Below are 16445 nucleotides of genomic sequence, written 5' to 3'. Positions count from 1 at the left end.
TAAATAAATAAATCAAACAAGTTTTTCACCATCCAAGGTCCATTGAGAAATGAAGTGCAGAACTCAAAAATGATACTTGGGAAATAACTCTTCAAAATTAGGTTGAAAAGAATGGCATTAATAGGATAATTATGGTAAAATTTCAGTACTGTCTGTGGACTGAGGTGGATCAGTGACAGACGATGCTTTCAAAACAGTCTCCACGAAACTGCCCATTAACACCAAACACAGTAATTGTCAATGAAACATTCCGGGGAAAATTATATAAAAGACCTTAGCTACAATTCCTTCCTTATTGGCTCCTATAGTCATACCTTCTTTCCCGTAAGCCTGTTAATCACAGATACATTTTCTTCTCCAGTTAACTTCTTCCAATCCAACAACGATGGATCTACCCGGGGTCTTCGGCGCCTTGGAGCAGACAGGTAATCTGAAGTCAATGGCTGTTCTGGCATCAGCGAGGTCTGCTCAGCTAGCCACTTGTTCACCTGGAAAGAAAATATTGTAAATTGACAACATACATCTGTATTAAAGGAAGAAAGAGAAAGAGAGAGAGAGAGAGAGAGAGAGCGAGAAGGTTGGGGATAGGGGGGTATACCAAGGCCAACTAGACAGACAGGCCATAAGGCTCCCCCTCCACTTCCGGCGCTACGTCACACGAATAGCCGGCCGCTTCATTTTTCGCCAGTGACTTGTAGGCTGATATGAACCTCGCAGCAGTAAGGCTATCAATGGTGTTGAATGACTTAAACGTGTGTGAACATTGTGAATTATGCCCACGTTGTGTTGTGTACCTGGTTGTAGAAGCAACTATAGTTCAAAAGAGCCCAATATTTCAGTGTTTAAATTTCCTACTGACTTGGTTCGGAAACAAACCTGGATCTTAGCCATCCATCGAACAGAATTTGTCCCTTCAGCAAGCTCATTTGATTCTGTTAAAAGACCTGATGGGTCCATTTTAACAGTAAAACGTAACCATTTAAAACTCTCAAACTATGCTATTCCTACTCAGTTTGAAAATGTGCCTGCCTATCTGTCTAAAAATCTTCCAAGATTGAGGAAAACTCCTATTCAAAGACAAGAAGAAATCGAAAAACTGGAAGAAGAAAGAAAGAAAGAAAGAAAGAAAGCTGAGGAAGAAGATGACAGGATTAAGGACTTCGATGACGTTAAAGGTAATTTCACTACTAAATTCAAATTAGATTTTGACAAAAATTTTGTCAATTTTGACAGCCAAAATCTATGTATTTTCAAAATTTGTATGATTGAGGAAAATAATCCAAAAATTGGTACTTCTTTAACATTAAACAAGGCTCTTGATTTTAAAGCCATAAAACATGGTATTTTCATGAATGGTAACACTGATATATGTGCATTAGGTAAGGGGGCAAGATATTAAAATGGTCAAATTTGGAAAGTATATCTGTAACTTTCTGTTTAGTCTTGTTTGTGACTCAAAAGTGACTGTCCACGACAAAATAAAAACTGTGAACAAAATAATCGACAAAACTGAAAGTGAAGTTGATGACTATCATTACTGATAAATTAGAATTTTGCAAGGAACAAATAAATTTAGCCTTTGCAAATAAAGCGTCTTACTCCTGTATACTAATAACATGGTTCGCTTCAATATTTTTCGCATTTTCCGGGGTGTATAAGAAGATAAGACAGTCAACGTTCCTTACAATGCCTCACCCTGTGATTTTGCAGTCTTTTACCTCAAAACTAGGCACGGAAAATTCGGGTATAGATGATTCACATTGGAATTACTTGAAAAAGAAACTAAAAAAAAAACTAAAATTGTTAAATGAACATGAATGATTTTGTAACTTGTTGTTGGATGAAATCTATGTAAAACATTAACTATAAAGGAGGAAAGGTAGAGGGAGTTGCTTTTAGTAGTAAAAGTGGACAAAATAACACAACATTAGTTACAACTGTACAAACCTTTATGTTGTCATCCATTCTTAAAAAAAATAAAGACGTTGTTGGTTTGTTTCCATGTAAGAACCTAACATCACATTTCTTAGAAGAACTAACTTTGCAAGTCCTTAACGTATTAATAGATATAGGTTATAAGGTAGTATGCATAATTTCTGATAATAACAGTGTTAATAGAAAAATGTCTGAAAAGCTGTGCAAAACCAATTTACAATCCACTTTTCAAAACACATTTGACAAAACACAAAAGATTTTTGTGATGTTCAATACTGTTCATTTATTTAAAAGCTTAATAAATAACTGGCATAATCAAGCCGATAACTTACAAACTTTTGTGTTTCCTGATTTTGACAACCCTGAGTCAGACAAAAAATGTTTTGCTAGTGTTGGTCACCTTAAACAGCTCCACAGAGGAGAAGAAAATGATGTAGTTAAGCTTGCCCCTGCCCTGAACCAAAAAGTGTTGTACCCAACTTCTTTAGAGCGACAAAATGTAAACCTTTGTTCTAAGCTTTTCGATGAGAAAAATGTCGCCGCTTTAAAACACTTTGATAAAAAAAAAAAAATGGAGATGATTTTAAAAGCACAGCTGTATTTTTAGAAATAATTCTTCAGTGGTGGAAGATTGTTAATGTTAAGCATGCTTTCAAAGGCGACAGATTTAATGACCCTCATTGTAACGCAATATTTTCAATTCATGACGACAATGTTTTATTTCTGCACAAGTTTTTAACATGGTTAATTAGATGGAATAATCTGTCTGTTCAAGGGGAGATCGCACAGAAAGCAGAGAGTCGTCATGGAAAACTTACTAATGAAAATCAAACAGTCTTAGTTCACACTATAAAAAGTAGTTTAGAGTTAATCAATTTCTTGAAAACAAGTTTAGGATTCAAGTATGTATTGTTAGGGAAATTTCAAACTGACGAATTGGAAGCAAGATTTGGGCAGTACAGAGAAATGAGTGGTGCCTGCTACCATATTTCAGTGAAGCAAATCCTTGAGTCAGAACGAAAATTGAACGCCCTGACGGTAATAAATGCATACTCTGCTAAACATGCAGCCATCCCTATTAGTGATATTTCACTAAGTATGTGGACTGCAAGAGCTCAGATTGTAAAAGCTTCAAACCTACAGTCATTTCACATTTTGAAAATGCGGTAGTTGAGTTAAATTATGTTATTGTATCTGAAAACATTTTGTTAGGTCTAGTTTATATTGGTGGATATATTTGGTAAAATAATTATGAAAAATTGTACATGTATAAATTGTCAAAATGTTTTATTGTTAAATAATGATAATGTAACGTCAGATGTGTTAAAGCCAGAGGACAATTTTTATTTTAATATAATTGACAGAGGAGCTTTGAAATATCCATCAGATTTTATTGTTAACATTTTGATCACACAATTTAATTATTTAGTGTACTTATAAGAGATAAATTTGAATCAAGGTTTTTACAGGGTGATTCTCAAAGAAACATTCTGATTTTGCTTGTCAACAAAGTTCTGGAAAATGAAAACGTCACGTTTGATTGTAGAAGTAGTTTTAAAGATTTCATTGACAAAAGTATATACATCTTTTGTAATATATTATTGAATAACTATAGAAAAGTGATCGCAGACAAACCCGTGGCTAAGAAGAAGAAATCCTCAAGTAGAGATAGCCATAAATCGGCAAAGAAAAGGAAAATTGATAAACTGAAACCTTGAGACTTGTTAGATAAGTTTTAAGTTGAAGCCTAATTTTTAAGAAAGGTTCCAGACTATTGTTGTGAATTGTTATCATGTATTTGCATAGTAACATTAAAACTATTTTTATATGTATTATGGGTTTTAATCTTTTACATGAAACCGTGTTACGTTACAAATGACAGATGTCAGCTTAATTTTACGTAAAGAAATGTACATAAACTGTTCCGCTAGTTTCCCCCCCGCATAAAACTCATGTAGTGCACAAGCCTAAATAAAAACCACAATTGAAAGTGTGTTCAATTATACCGTTAAGGTTCAATAAATGAACAATATCATGGAGACAGTGAGAGCGGGCCGTATACTACCATGCTGAACGCCAGCCACTCTCGTGACGTCACGGTCCGAGCCTTGTGGTCTGTCTATCTAGTGCGGCCTTGGGTATACCATCAATTAGGCAAAAATTAATAAAGAAAATACACTTGTTACTAACTAGAAATATTTCTCGATGAGTAGCATATATAGAATCAGGCAGTACTTCATATACCATTGTACTTTGTATATACTAGCTGTTGAATTAATCATTAACTGGTTACTTATTGTGCAACTGCATAATTTTCACACTTATTTATACTAGCTAGTCTAAAGGAAAGGCTGCAATAACAAATGTTAGTCTTGCTGGCTTCATTAACTTCCTGAAGTGCTCAGCTGAGGAATACCTGCAGCTTTGGTAACTGAGGCGTTGACATGGGAAAGCATGCAAGTCACAAAAAATTGAAACTTTTTTCACGGTTATGAAAGTAACAACCAATGCCCATTGTATGCTGAAGCCAGCAGTACATCGCTAGCAGAAAGTATTTAGTTTCAGCAGCCCTCCAAAAATGGCATTATAGTTAGTTATGAGGGCTTTGGCACAGTCCAGTTTGTTGTTCTGTCATAGAACCAATTATTTTTTAAAGTAAAAGGCAACTTACCTAAAATACTGAAAGGTGCGAATTAAAATAAACGAACATGGGAAAAGAATAATTTTGAAAGTACCAAGGTATCATGCTTAGTCTCGTTTAGCGATGACAGCCGCCGGAATGGTTAAGTGTACTGTCCTTTGTATCAGACAGCCTTGAGTTTGACTCCTGGCTGGATTGAGGATTTTAACAGGTTAATTCTTGTGGTTTGGGGACTGGATGCTTGTGTTTCTTTATCTGCACATACAACGCACCACAATACTAACCACCATAGAAACATACAATTGTGAAAATGTGTTCCCTCAACAAAGGGTTGGTGTCGGGAAGGGAATCCGTAAAATGGGATCAAATCCACCATAAGAGCTGGTTCCAATAGATTGGGAAGAAAGCCAGGATGTAGTAGTGATAACTGCTTAATGTCTGTAAGCTAACAAACAAAAGTTGCTGAATGGTAGATATTTTATCTGCTGTCCCTTTCACTTTGTATATTTCTCAGAGTGGTATCTGACCATCTGTAGAAAAAATATCCTTGTTGAATTGCATTTTCTTATGATAGACAGGTTTAGATGGCTTTATCATTGGAATTCTAACACTTATAGTGAATCATACATCTTTAAAACAGTCAAATCAGCAGCGTCTGTACTGCAGTGGAACGATTGCGACTGGCGTCTGTTCTCCATATTAGGGGCGGCCTAAATATCACCTGGCAGTGGGTATAAACTGCCCAACGACAGGCTAAGCGACCAGCCGATAGTGGTAGTCTTCGTCGCATCTATGGCTACGTCTTCTCGAAATTCGGAACATGCTAGGGTGTTCCCCCAAAGCGATGTGCGCCACTTGCGCTCGAGTGACGTGAGAAATGTGCAAGGGTTACCTTCCCATGGACTGGGTAGGTTAAAGAAGTTAGTCCAACAAGGGCAATTAAGAGGAAGATTTGCTACACTAAATATTGGAACATTGACTGGCCGACATCGTGAGCTAGCAGAAATGTTGAAGAACAGACATGTTGATATTGCCTGCATACAGGAGACCAAGTGGAGTGGTTCCAAGGCGAAAGAAATTGGAGATGACTACAAACTGATCTATCATGGCACCAGCACATCGAATGGTGTGGCAATAGTGGTTGGCTTACGCTACCGCAACAACATCACAAGTTTCGTCAGTGTCGGATAGGCTCATGTCTGTCAAGATTGAGTTTTGCTATTTGCTTTACGTCGCACTGACACAGATAGGTCTTATGGCGACAAAGGGATACGAAAGGCCTAGGAGTTGGAAGGAAGCGGCCGTGGCCTTAATTATGGTACAGCCCCAGCATTTGCCTGGTGTGAAAATGGGAAACCACGGAAAACCATATTCAAGGCTGCCGACAGTGGGACTCAAAAACACTATCTCCCGATTACTGGATACTGGCCGCATTTAAGCGACTGCAGCTACCGAGCTCGGTCAAGATTGATTAAGCATCAATAACTGCCCATATCATATCTTGCTATGCACCTCAAACTGGATGCACGGATGATGAGAAGGATGAGTTCTGGAAGAGTCTTGATGCCCATCTTGGAACAATTCCTCCAGATGAGTTCATTTTCCTTGGAGGGGACTTACATGGACATGTTGGATCTCAACGGGATGGATATGGGTGATGTCATGGAGGATATGGTCTTGGCACGCGAAACGATCAGGGATGTCGTATACTTGATTGTGCAGAGGCTCATGACCTAGTTGTGACCAACACATTTTTCAAGAAAAGGATAACACATCTAGCTACATATACCAGTGGAAGTCATGCAACTCAGATCGATTACTGGATGGTTCGACAACAAGATGTGAAGATGGTAATGGACACCAAAGTGATCCCATACAACAGCATTGCCCCCCAACACCGCTTGCTTGTTCTGGACATTCGAAAAACTGCCAAATGTTGTAAGACGCCTAAAAATGGATGTGAGCATATCAAGTGGTGGAAAATGAATGTCCACAAGAACGAAATGAAGACAGCATTAACCAACTTCTTAGTGAAGCCTGACCAGTCAGTTGAGGACATGTGGGGAGATTCTGTAAAACCGATACATCAGGCAGTAACAGTAACTCTGGGAAAAACAAAACCCTGGCGAAAGTACACTGATAAACAGACTTGGTGGTGGGATGATGAAGTCCAACAAGCTATCAAGGAGAAAAAGGTAGCCTTTAAGAATTGGTGGAAGACACGCCTGGATACTGACCTTCAGAGGTATAAAGTGATGAAATCAGCAGCGAAAAGAGCAGTGGCTGCTGCAAAAGATCGTTGTTACCAGGATCTGTATGACCAGCTTGACGCACCAGCAGGAGAAAATAACATTTATCGCCTTGCGAAGTCCCGTAACCGTTCAACCCAGGACATTGGATGTGTCATGCATATCAAGGCAGCTGACAACAAATTACTACAAGATCAACAAGCTATCCTTCAACGATGGTCAGACTACTTTGCAGATATCAGCAACAAAGAATTTGATCATCCACCGATTGCAAGCTCTGATCCCGTCTATGGACCCGTGCCCTTGATTATGGCAGAGGAAGTAATGATTACCATGAAGATGAAGAATGGTAAAGCAACTGGCCCAGATGACATACCAGCAGAAATCTGGAAAATTCTGGCAAGCCCGCTGCAGAATTCCTTGCCGCACTCTTCAACCAGATCATCGAGAACAAACTTCCTCGTGCATGGACAACTAGCACGACAGTCCCAATCTGGAAGGGTAAAGGAGACGTGAGTGACTGCTCAACATACCGCCCTATTCGACTCCTCTGCCATACACTGAAGATATTTGAACGAGTGCTGGACAACAGGCTCAGAAACAATGTCACAGTAACATCCAACCAGTGTGGATTTGTTAAGGGCTGCAGCACAATCGATGCCATCCATGCCACACGCCTACTGATGGAAAAACATAGGGAGAGGCAGAAGAGTGTACACATGGCATTTTTGGACTTTGGAATCTCTCCGCCTTTTCATATCACCGTGGGCGTACATAGGGCTCAGCTCTATCACCTTCATTATTTATCCTCTGCTTGGATACAGCAACGGCTGACATACAAACATCGCATCCCTGGACCCTTCTTTATGCGGATGATGTGGTACTTGCCCAGCAAACACGCGTTGGACTCCAACGCCAGACACAAACTTGGAGTGACAAATTAGCTGAGAATGGTCTGCGCCTCAACACCCAGAAAACCGAATACCTAGAATGTGGCTCCCAAACTAGTGGGACCATAAGGATCAATAATCAAGACTTGCAGAAAACCATGAATTTTAAAAACCTAGGGTCAGTTGTCACTTCGAACTGTGATGCCACTTTTGATACCCGAGTGCGAGTAAATGCAGCATGGAGACAAGTCACCGGAGTCCTCTGTGATAGAAAGATGCCTCACCATCTAAAGGCAAAAATTTACAAGACCGTGGTACGCCCAGCGGCTATTTACGGGGCAGAATGTTGTCCAATGACAAAAAAGCACGAGCAGACTCTTCATACCATGGAAATGAGGATGCTTCGATGGACTTTTGGACTGACTCATTGTGACCACATAAGAAATGAAGATGTTCGACAAAGGCTTGGCGTCGCTCCAATTGTGGAGAAAGTGAGGGAAGCGTGTCTCCGCTGGTACGGTCACGTTATGAGAAGGCAGGATGGCTCAGTTGCTAAAACAGCACTCCAAGTTGATCCGGGAGGAGCACGACCACATAGAAGGCCTCTAAAGCGGTGGACTGACAATATCAAGGCCGACATACATGACGGTTTAAAACCTGAAGATGTCAGCAATAGGATGAAATGGAGGAGATGTAGCAAAGCAGCGGACCCCATAATTTGGGATAAACGCTAGGAAAGAGAGATACACGAATAAATAAAACTCACATTGTGTAAAACAACCCGGCTGAAATGTGAATTTATACTGGTTCTTGTTTGGGTCACCAGTCCACAGACTGGTTTGATGCAGCCCTCCATGCCACCCTATCATGAGCTAGCCTTTTCATTTCGACGTAACTACTACTGTATAACCAATATCTACTCTAATCTGCCTGTCATATTCATATCTTGGTCTACTCCTGCTGTTTTTACCACCTATCAATGTTCGAAGTGAGCAAATTTCTTTTCCTAAGAAAGACCTTCCTTGCTTGAGCTAGTCTGCATATGTTATGTCCTCTTTACTTCTGCCATAATTTGTTATTCTACTACCCAAGTAACAATATTCATCTCCTTCCTTTAAGACTTCATTCTAATCTAATAGTTCTAGAATCACCAGACTTCATTCGACTGCACTCCATTATCTTTGTTTTGGATTTATTTATTTTCATCTTGTACTCCTTCTTCTAGACTGTGTCCATACCATTCAGCAATTTCACCAATTTTCTGCAGACTGTTGCTGTTCTCCTTATGGCTTTCATAACTTTTTTAAAAAACTGAACTTATTTCAAGTACTAATTCCTTTTAGTTTCAGATGGTTTTGCTGAGTTTTTAATTAATGAATTGGATGGAGACATTTTCGATTATGAACGTAGTGATGAAGAAGACATCGATCCAACGTTTCAAAAGGGTCAGGAAGGCTCAATTGATGACGAATATTCTGACGAAGGTGAAAGTGATGGATCAATTGGAAATTAAGCAACCAGTTCTGGTAATCACAGGAGACAATTTTGGAAGAGGACCTGTCATTCTTCCCACTGCCTCCTGCTCCTGAATATAAAGAGAATCCAGTTACAGCTATTAATTTGCCACCAGAGGAGTATATGAGTAAATATATTCCAAATGACATTCTCCAGAACATATGTACTTACACAAACCACAGATACTTGTCAGATACTGGAAAATCTCTCAACTGCACTGTAAAAGAAATCAGTACTTTCATTGGTGTGACAATAGCCATGTCATATTTAAAATTTCCCAGAATATCTATGTACTGGGCAAGAAAAACAGGAATTCCAACAGTTGCAGATAACATGACCAAAAATAGGTATTTTCTCTTTAGAAATAACCTAAAACTCCACGATGGTGGTCAAGTTTCGGCAGAAGAAAAGAACACCAATAAATTCTGGAAAGTTCAACCCTTGATCCAGACAGGTGAGCTCAAGGTCACGAATAAACCAAAATTAACTTAAAAATAAGAAAATAGGGCTTGTGATATACTGTTGCTTGGGTTTGCAGTGTTGTATTGATGCTTTCAGTTTTGGTCATTATTCCAGTCAAGGAGGATTGTGTGGAAAAGAACATGTTTGTCAATTCAGTTAAATAATAGTAATCATACAAACTTCAACTTGAGAGTTTAACACAAGGCAAAACTTATTAATAATCTACAGGCTGCCAAAAAGTTTGGTGTTTCCAAATGTAATGCATGATGGCAGACAGATGAAGAAAACTTTAAGGCTACTGCCAAAGAGGCATTATTGAATATAACAATTCTTACAGAAATGAATGCAACATCTTACTCCATTCACCCTAGCTTGATCATATGTTAAATAAAGCAGCTATCTATGTGCTGAACAATGCAGTTTTCCCAACACAGTATATCACATGTACACAAGAAATTCCTGCACCCTCATTTTAGGAAAGGAAATTTAAAACTTTTTTTTTTGTAATTATACAGTTTTCTTAAATATCAATATTAAGAACCTTAAATACTACAATAAAATATATGTCTGGTCTGCATTACTGTATTGATAATATCTGGTCTAGGTCTTTCAGTATTTGCCTTAGAGTTGTTGAAATCTGTGTCAATGCTCTTTTATATCTTTTCATTATCATTATTTCACGAGATTTGTTCTCATTCATATACAAGTCAAAAGGTTGTATTTGCACCACTGAAAGATGTGGATGTGCACGCTCTTTGGTAAGGTAACCTTTCACCTTAAAAGGAAGATGAAAATGAGAAAGAAGAGGCCTGAGAGTCAAGAATAAGAATATAAACCTAAACTCTATTTAGGTTTATCATTTTGAAGGTGGCAACGTGAGTTTTCCTGATGTAGCATATTAAATTCTTCCAAGCCAGCCTACGGCTTGCCGTTTTTAAGATTGAGTCCCATGTGAGGGACATACACTGTTCTCATGGATTAATCATATGTTCCAGGTGGAGTTAAGTACTAGGGAATAAGTTATTTAATTGTGTTTGGTGCTCTATGCTGGTTTAATATTATCATTCTAGGTCTTTGGTTTCTATAATTTTCAACATGGCGATGGGCCACGCGGTCCATGTTTGTCTCATTAATTTTGCTTCCTTTCTGTATTGGCCTATTTTGATTTAATATGTTCCATTCCCTTTTTTCCTTCTGCATTTTAAGTACTTTTTACGTTTCCTTTGCCACTCTTCAATATTTTCTTGGTATTTAAGATTTGATGAACTTTAGCAAGTAATTTTATTTGGTTGGTATAGTGTCCTTGTTCAATACCTTTTTGATTACTATGTAAGTTAATACATTATGTGCATGTTTATTTCTAGTGCTTTACTCAGCCTGCTTCTAATTTTCTTTACATAATTTCTCCTTTTTCTCTTACGCGTAAGAAATTATTAAGCAGTTTTATTTATTTTATATCTCAAGTTGTCATTTATCCAACAATAAATATATTTATGTATTAAAGGGTTACTAAGTTTCTGTGAGGTCCTAATTTTAAAGTATTCAAAATCTTTAATTTATTGTTATTATTATTATTATTATTATTATTATTAGAGCCTCCGTGGCTCAGGCGGCAGCACGCCGGCCCCTCACCGCTGGGTTCTGTGGTTCAAATCCGGTCACTCCATGTGAGATTTGTGCTGGACAAAGCGGAGGCAGGACAGGTTTTTCTCCGGTTTTCCCCTGTCATATTTCATTCCAGCAACACTCTCTAATATCATTTCATCTGTCATTCATTAATCATGGCCCCAGGAGTGCAACAGGCCTCGGCAGCCGGCACAATTCCAATCCTCGCCGCTAGATAGGGGCTTCATTCATTCCATTCCTGACCCGGTCAAATGACCGGAAACAGGCTGTGGATTTGTCATTATTATTATTATTATTATTATTATTATTATTATTATTATTATAGTAAAATACCAGTATAAAGACATTTTGGGGACCTCAGAAATAAATTTGTTACAGTGAAATTTTGTTATACTGAAATATGTCAATTTTTAAGCACTCCCCCATTGCTAAACCTGTTGAAGAATCTACGTTATTTCAACATGAATTTACACATAAAAAACCTTAGGTACTGTATTTATTAAATGAGAAGAAAATTAGGATACATGTATTTATATGAAGTAATGCATCTCAAATTTTATCCTGTACCAGTACATTATCTCCTCAACTTTATTTTTTGAAAAAGTCTGCAATTTTCTTTTGAACACTCTCAGACACAAATGAATATTTAAGGTAGTTAGCAATCACTGCACTTGAATTTAACACAGATTCTCGCACATCACTTCATGGCAGAAGAAAATCCTGAAGACTACGTGCCATGTTTGTTGCCCGCACAGGAGTCAAACTCTGTTGAACACTTTGAGGCACATCCACCTTATCATCACACTGATTCCTATCACTTATAATTTCGGCCACAATGTATTCTTCAGTGATTAACTTTTCAACTCACACGTTACAGTCCACGTTGACATAATCAGTAAGATTTACACTTGTTGGTACATCCAACTTTTCACACAAATGCTTCCAGTTCTCCTCTGTTTCTGTATCCAACTCTTCACTTTCTGCGATGTTGTCTTCTCCATAACCCACTCCAGCTTTTCTAAAGCAGTTCCTGATTACCTCTTTTTTCAGTGATTTCCATGCAGCACTGAACATCTGCATTGCTTTCAGTAAGTTGACATTAATGTCTCTCTCTGAGGCAATGTTAGATAGGATACGCTGGACCACACGAGTTCGGTAATGCCGCTTCAACGCGTGAATTATCCCCTGATCCAGTGGCTGCAGAACTGAGGTAGTATTTGGAGGCAAAAATAAAACTTTCACATGCTCCAAATGGTGAGGTACACAATTGTGAGAGGAGCAATTGTCTAGGATGAGAAGAATTCTCCTCTTTTCGGCCTTCATCCGACGTTCCAGGCACAACAGCCACTCTTCAAAGATCACTGATGTCATCCATGCCTTTTTGTTGTGCCTATATTCACATGGAAGATGTACTCCCTTGAAGCACCTTCGCTTCCCAAACTTCACAATTGGAATTGAGGAGAAGTTCAATCTATTCAATACTAAGTATGTCGTATAAGATGTTCACAACATGTTACTTATTAGTTTAAAGTACCGGTTTTGACGCATAGTAGCGTCATCTTCAGCTTGAAGTTACAAGAAAGGCAGGATACATAACATATTACTGTGTACAATGTACATGCAATAAATAGATAATAGATAAAATATGATGGAGTGATGTAACGCATTATAGGCGTTATAGTCTAGTATGGTACATTGGTGTTGTATAATAAAAGTTGGTGAGTAAGAGTAAAAATCTTGATGTATATGATGATGAAATAAAATTAATGTCCACACTTCAGTTAATATCAATGGAGATATAAGTCAAGGTCCAGTATAACGTATGGTTGACAAGGCCATGTGATGTTTTGTTTTAGTCGGTATGCCTTAAGTTGGGTGGTTGAATGAGGTTGAATTTAAATTAAAATTATCTCAGCTCAATATAGATAGTGAAGCCTAAAAAGAAATAAAAACGAAGTTAGTAAAGCGGATTGTTTGAAATAGGGGTAAAGCAAATTCGTGGGCAAAATATGGGAATCGCCTTGTTCAGCGTACTTGTTGTGTGTTGTGAGAAGAGGTGTGGACTGAGCGCGGATGGGCGTGAGTGAGTTGGGTGTGTGGTAGAGGGGAGGTGGAAGGGGCGGGAGAGATAGGGGGAAGGGGATAGAAGGGAGGAGGGGCGGGAGAGGTGGGGGAAGGGGGTGGGAAGGCGAGGTTTAAGGCGGGTCAGGGGGATGGAGTAGTGGTGGTGTGCAGCATAGGAGAGTGATGTGCAGAGCATAGAAGATTGATTTCTTATTCGTGGACTTAATGCCTCTAAAGACTTTGATTAAGAAGTCGAAAAGAATGCTAGGTTTTCTGATATTTCGTTGAGGTTTAGATTGGGACTGAAAAATTGGTCTAAATGAATAAAATAGTTTTCTGTCACGTCGAGCAAAGGGCCTTTGTTTATGTTCTTAAGAATTTCTAGATCTTATTCTAAAATTGTGTTATGAGTCATGGATGTGTTGGCCCATTGCCGAAAACCTATTATACTTGATGGCATTGATGTGTTCAAGGTATCTAACTTTAAAACTTCTCCCAGTCTGTCCGATGTATGAGGAAAATCAATTATTGCATTTGAAATGATAGACGCTTGACTTCGTAAAAATGTCGGAATTGTTTATTGACCTAGAATAGTGCACTATTTGCATATTTCTATTGTTGGTTTTATATGAAATTTTGATATTATGTTTCTTAAAGATGTTGGTTACATGTGTACGTTTTCGTTGAAGGTGAAGGTGGCATATAGGGCGGTGTTCGGTCTTTCTTTAGATAATGTTGACTTGGTCTATGTTTGCATTTGTTGATGATACATTCTTTGAATGAGGAATTATATCCGTTATATTTAGTGATGGAACGTATGGTGTTCACTTCTTTCTTTAAATTTTCTTTAGATAACAGTATTTTTAATGCTTGGTCCACCATACTGTAGTAAATGGCGCACATAAGTGTGTATGGGTGTGTCGAGTCTCTTCTGACGGTTGTCGCTGTTTGTGTTGGTTTTCTATAGATATTACAGTGAGGAAGGTAGTCTCTTAATTGTGAGAGGCTTCAGTTTATCCGTCCTGGTGGAGCTGGTGCAAAAAAGAGCCGTTATCCGTTCCTTTGAGATTTTGCCCCCAAAACACTTACTTCCCTTGAATTCAAGGGCTTTATTCGGCATTAATTTGTAGAATAATGCAGTCAGACTGCATTATAAATATCCACCGGCAAATTTCCTTCCAGACACCTGATAGCGTCTCCATCTGCCACGAAGATGCAACTTCCTTTGGGACACTGTTTTCTTCACCATTTACAACCTTGTGGGAAATTTCATATCTTTCCCGGAACCTATGAAGCCAACCAGTACTCCCCATAAATTGCAGAAATCCAAGCGAACGTGCAAAGGATCGTGCACGCTCGCATAACAGTGGGCCATTGACAGGAATGTTTCTGGTCTGCATTTTGACAAACCACGTATAAATGGCTTTGTCCACCTCCTCATAGCCTGCTGTCCTCATCTTCTTTCGTTGTGGGCCAAGGACATCAGCATCAATATTCTGCTCTATCTTACTTTTCTGTTTTAGAAAAGTAGATAGTGTTGAAGGACTGATGCCATACTTCTTCACTATTTCTCCCTTTTTTCCACCTTTCTCCACTTCCCGAAGTATTTCACATTTTTCTTTTAAAGAAAACTCTTTTGCTTCTTTTGATCCATATTGGCGAAAGAGTTAACTGGCACACTAATACACACGTTGGTTCAGGAACGAAAGATAAACAACGAACGCCTTGTGAGACGTGAATAAACGGAATGCAGTACTGAAAGTAGAGATGTAAAACCGTAACGTGCATTGGTTGATTGTAAATGTGGCGTTCCTACCCAGCCAATAGCATTACTTCTTACGTATTGATTACTTTGAAATCAATATCCAACTCAACCAATCGCATATATGTATGGAAAGTGGCTACCCGAATCGTATCATGTAAACGCGAAAATACTGCAATCCAATCGGCTCACATCAATATTTGAAGATACTGGTATATTTTTTTTTTTGCTAGTTGCTTTACGTCGCACCGACACAGATAGGTCTTATGGCGACGATAGGACAGGGAAGGGCTAGGAGTGGGAAGGAAGCGGCCGTGGCCTTAATGAAGGTACAGCCCCAGCATTTGCCTGGTGTGAAAATGGGAAACCACGGAAAACCATTTTCAGGGCTGCCGACAGTGGGGTTCGAACCTACTATCTCCCGAATACTGATTGCGGTATTTTTATTAATAGAAAATTGGCTTTAATTTGCTTTTTAAGTATAAGAAAGAAATTAATCCTACATACAGTAGAACCTCGATAATTCGAAATCGGTTATTTGAAAAAATCTCGCGTAATTAGACGAAGATCTCTTTCCCGGAAACAGGAGGTACAGTTTTGCATGTTGTTTCAGTTCTTTAATTTGAAATACGTGTAATTCATAATTCGAAGAACAATGTCGGCCGCATTATCGAAATTCAGACTATTAATTCAAAACTGCCTTTACATAAAAAAATATTAGTATTTTAAAGAGTAACTTAAATGCAAAATTTATCCGCGTCATGGTAGAACGAGTCTTCCGGAACGTACAGGGTAGCTTTCCACATTTACACTCACTTCGGTGTGTGTACATTGTGCTTCATATTTGCTAGGTTTGAGTGAAATCGTAATTCTTACGTATTCAGCATTTTAAAGAAGGCCACAATATCACGTAGCAGACAGTGTGCGGAGAAGGAGAATCCGTGAACACTGGCCATCCCGACAGTTGGCGAGTGGGTGGTGGTGATTATTGTTTTAAGAGGAAGTACACATGGCTCATATAATCAATTCGTATGTACCAAATGATATTGTCAATGCCAATGAAATTGCATTGTTTCTTTTAATGCCGAGCCCAAACGAACTTATGATTTTAAAGGGGAGAACTGCCAGCCGGGTTGGGGTCATTGTACTGTGTTGCAATACACGCTGAAGTGAGAGACCTTATCCCCTCGTCATAGGAAACTTCGATAAGCCACGATGTTGTAATGACGTTGGGCACTTTCCGTGCAAGCACAGGGCATATAAAATGCATGCAATACAATAATCCAATGAATAAAGCACTT

General features: G+C 38.7%; 1 protein-coding gene across 5 annotated transcripts in view; it reads right to left on the bottom strand.

Moving 5' to 3' along the window:
- Window positions 1-16445, bottom strand: part of LOC136877494 (chromodomain-helicase-DNA-binding protein 6) — a 703291-nt gene that overhangs the window by 21369 nt on the left and 665477 nt on the right. For all 5 annotated transcript variants that reach the window (XM_067151592.2, XM_067151593.2, XM_067151595.2 and 2 more), the window contains one exon: window positions 315-488. In XM_067151592.2, coding sequence (XP_067007693.2) covers window positions 315-488 — 174 coding nt within the window. The remainder of the gene's footprint in view (window positions 1-314; window positions 489-16445) is intronic.

The sequence above is a fragment of the Anabrus simplex genome, chromosome 7 (assembly GCF_040414725.1).
Source record: "Anabrus simplex isolate iqAnaSimp1 chromosome 7, ASM4041472v1, whole genome shotgun sequence".
NCBI lineage: Eukaryota > Metazoa > Arthropoda > Insecta > Orthoptera > Tettigoniidae > Anabrus > Anabrus simplex.
This window is presented reverse-complemented; position numbering and strand designations above follow the sequence as displayed.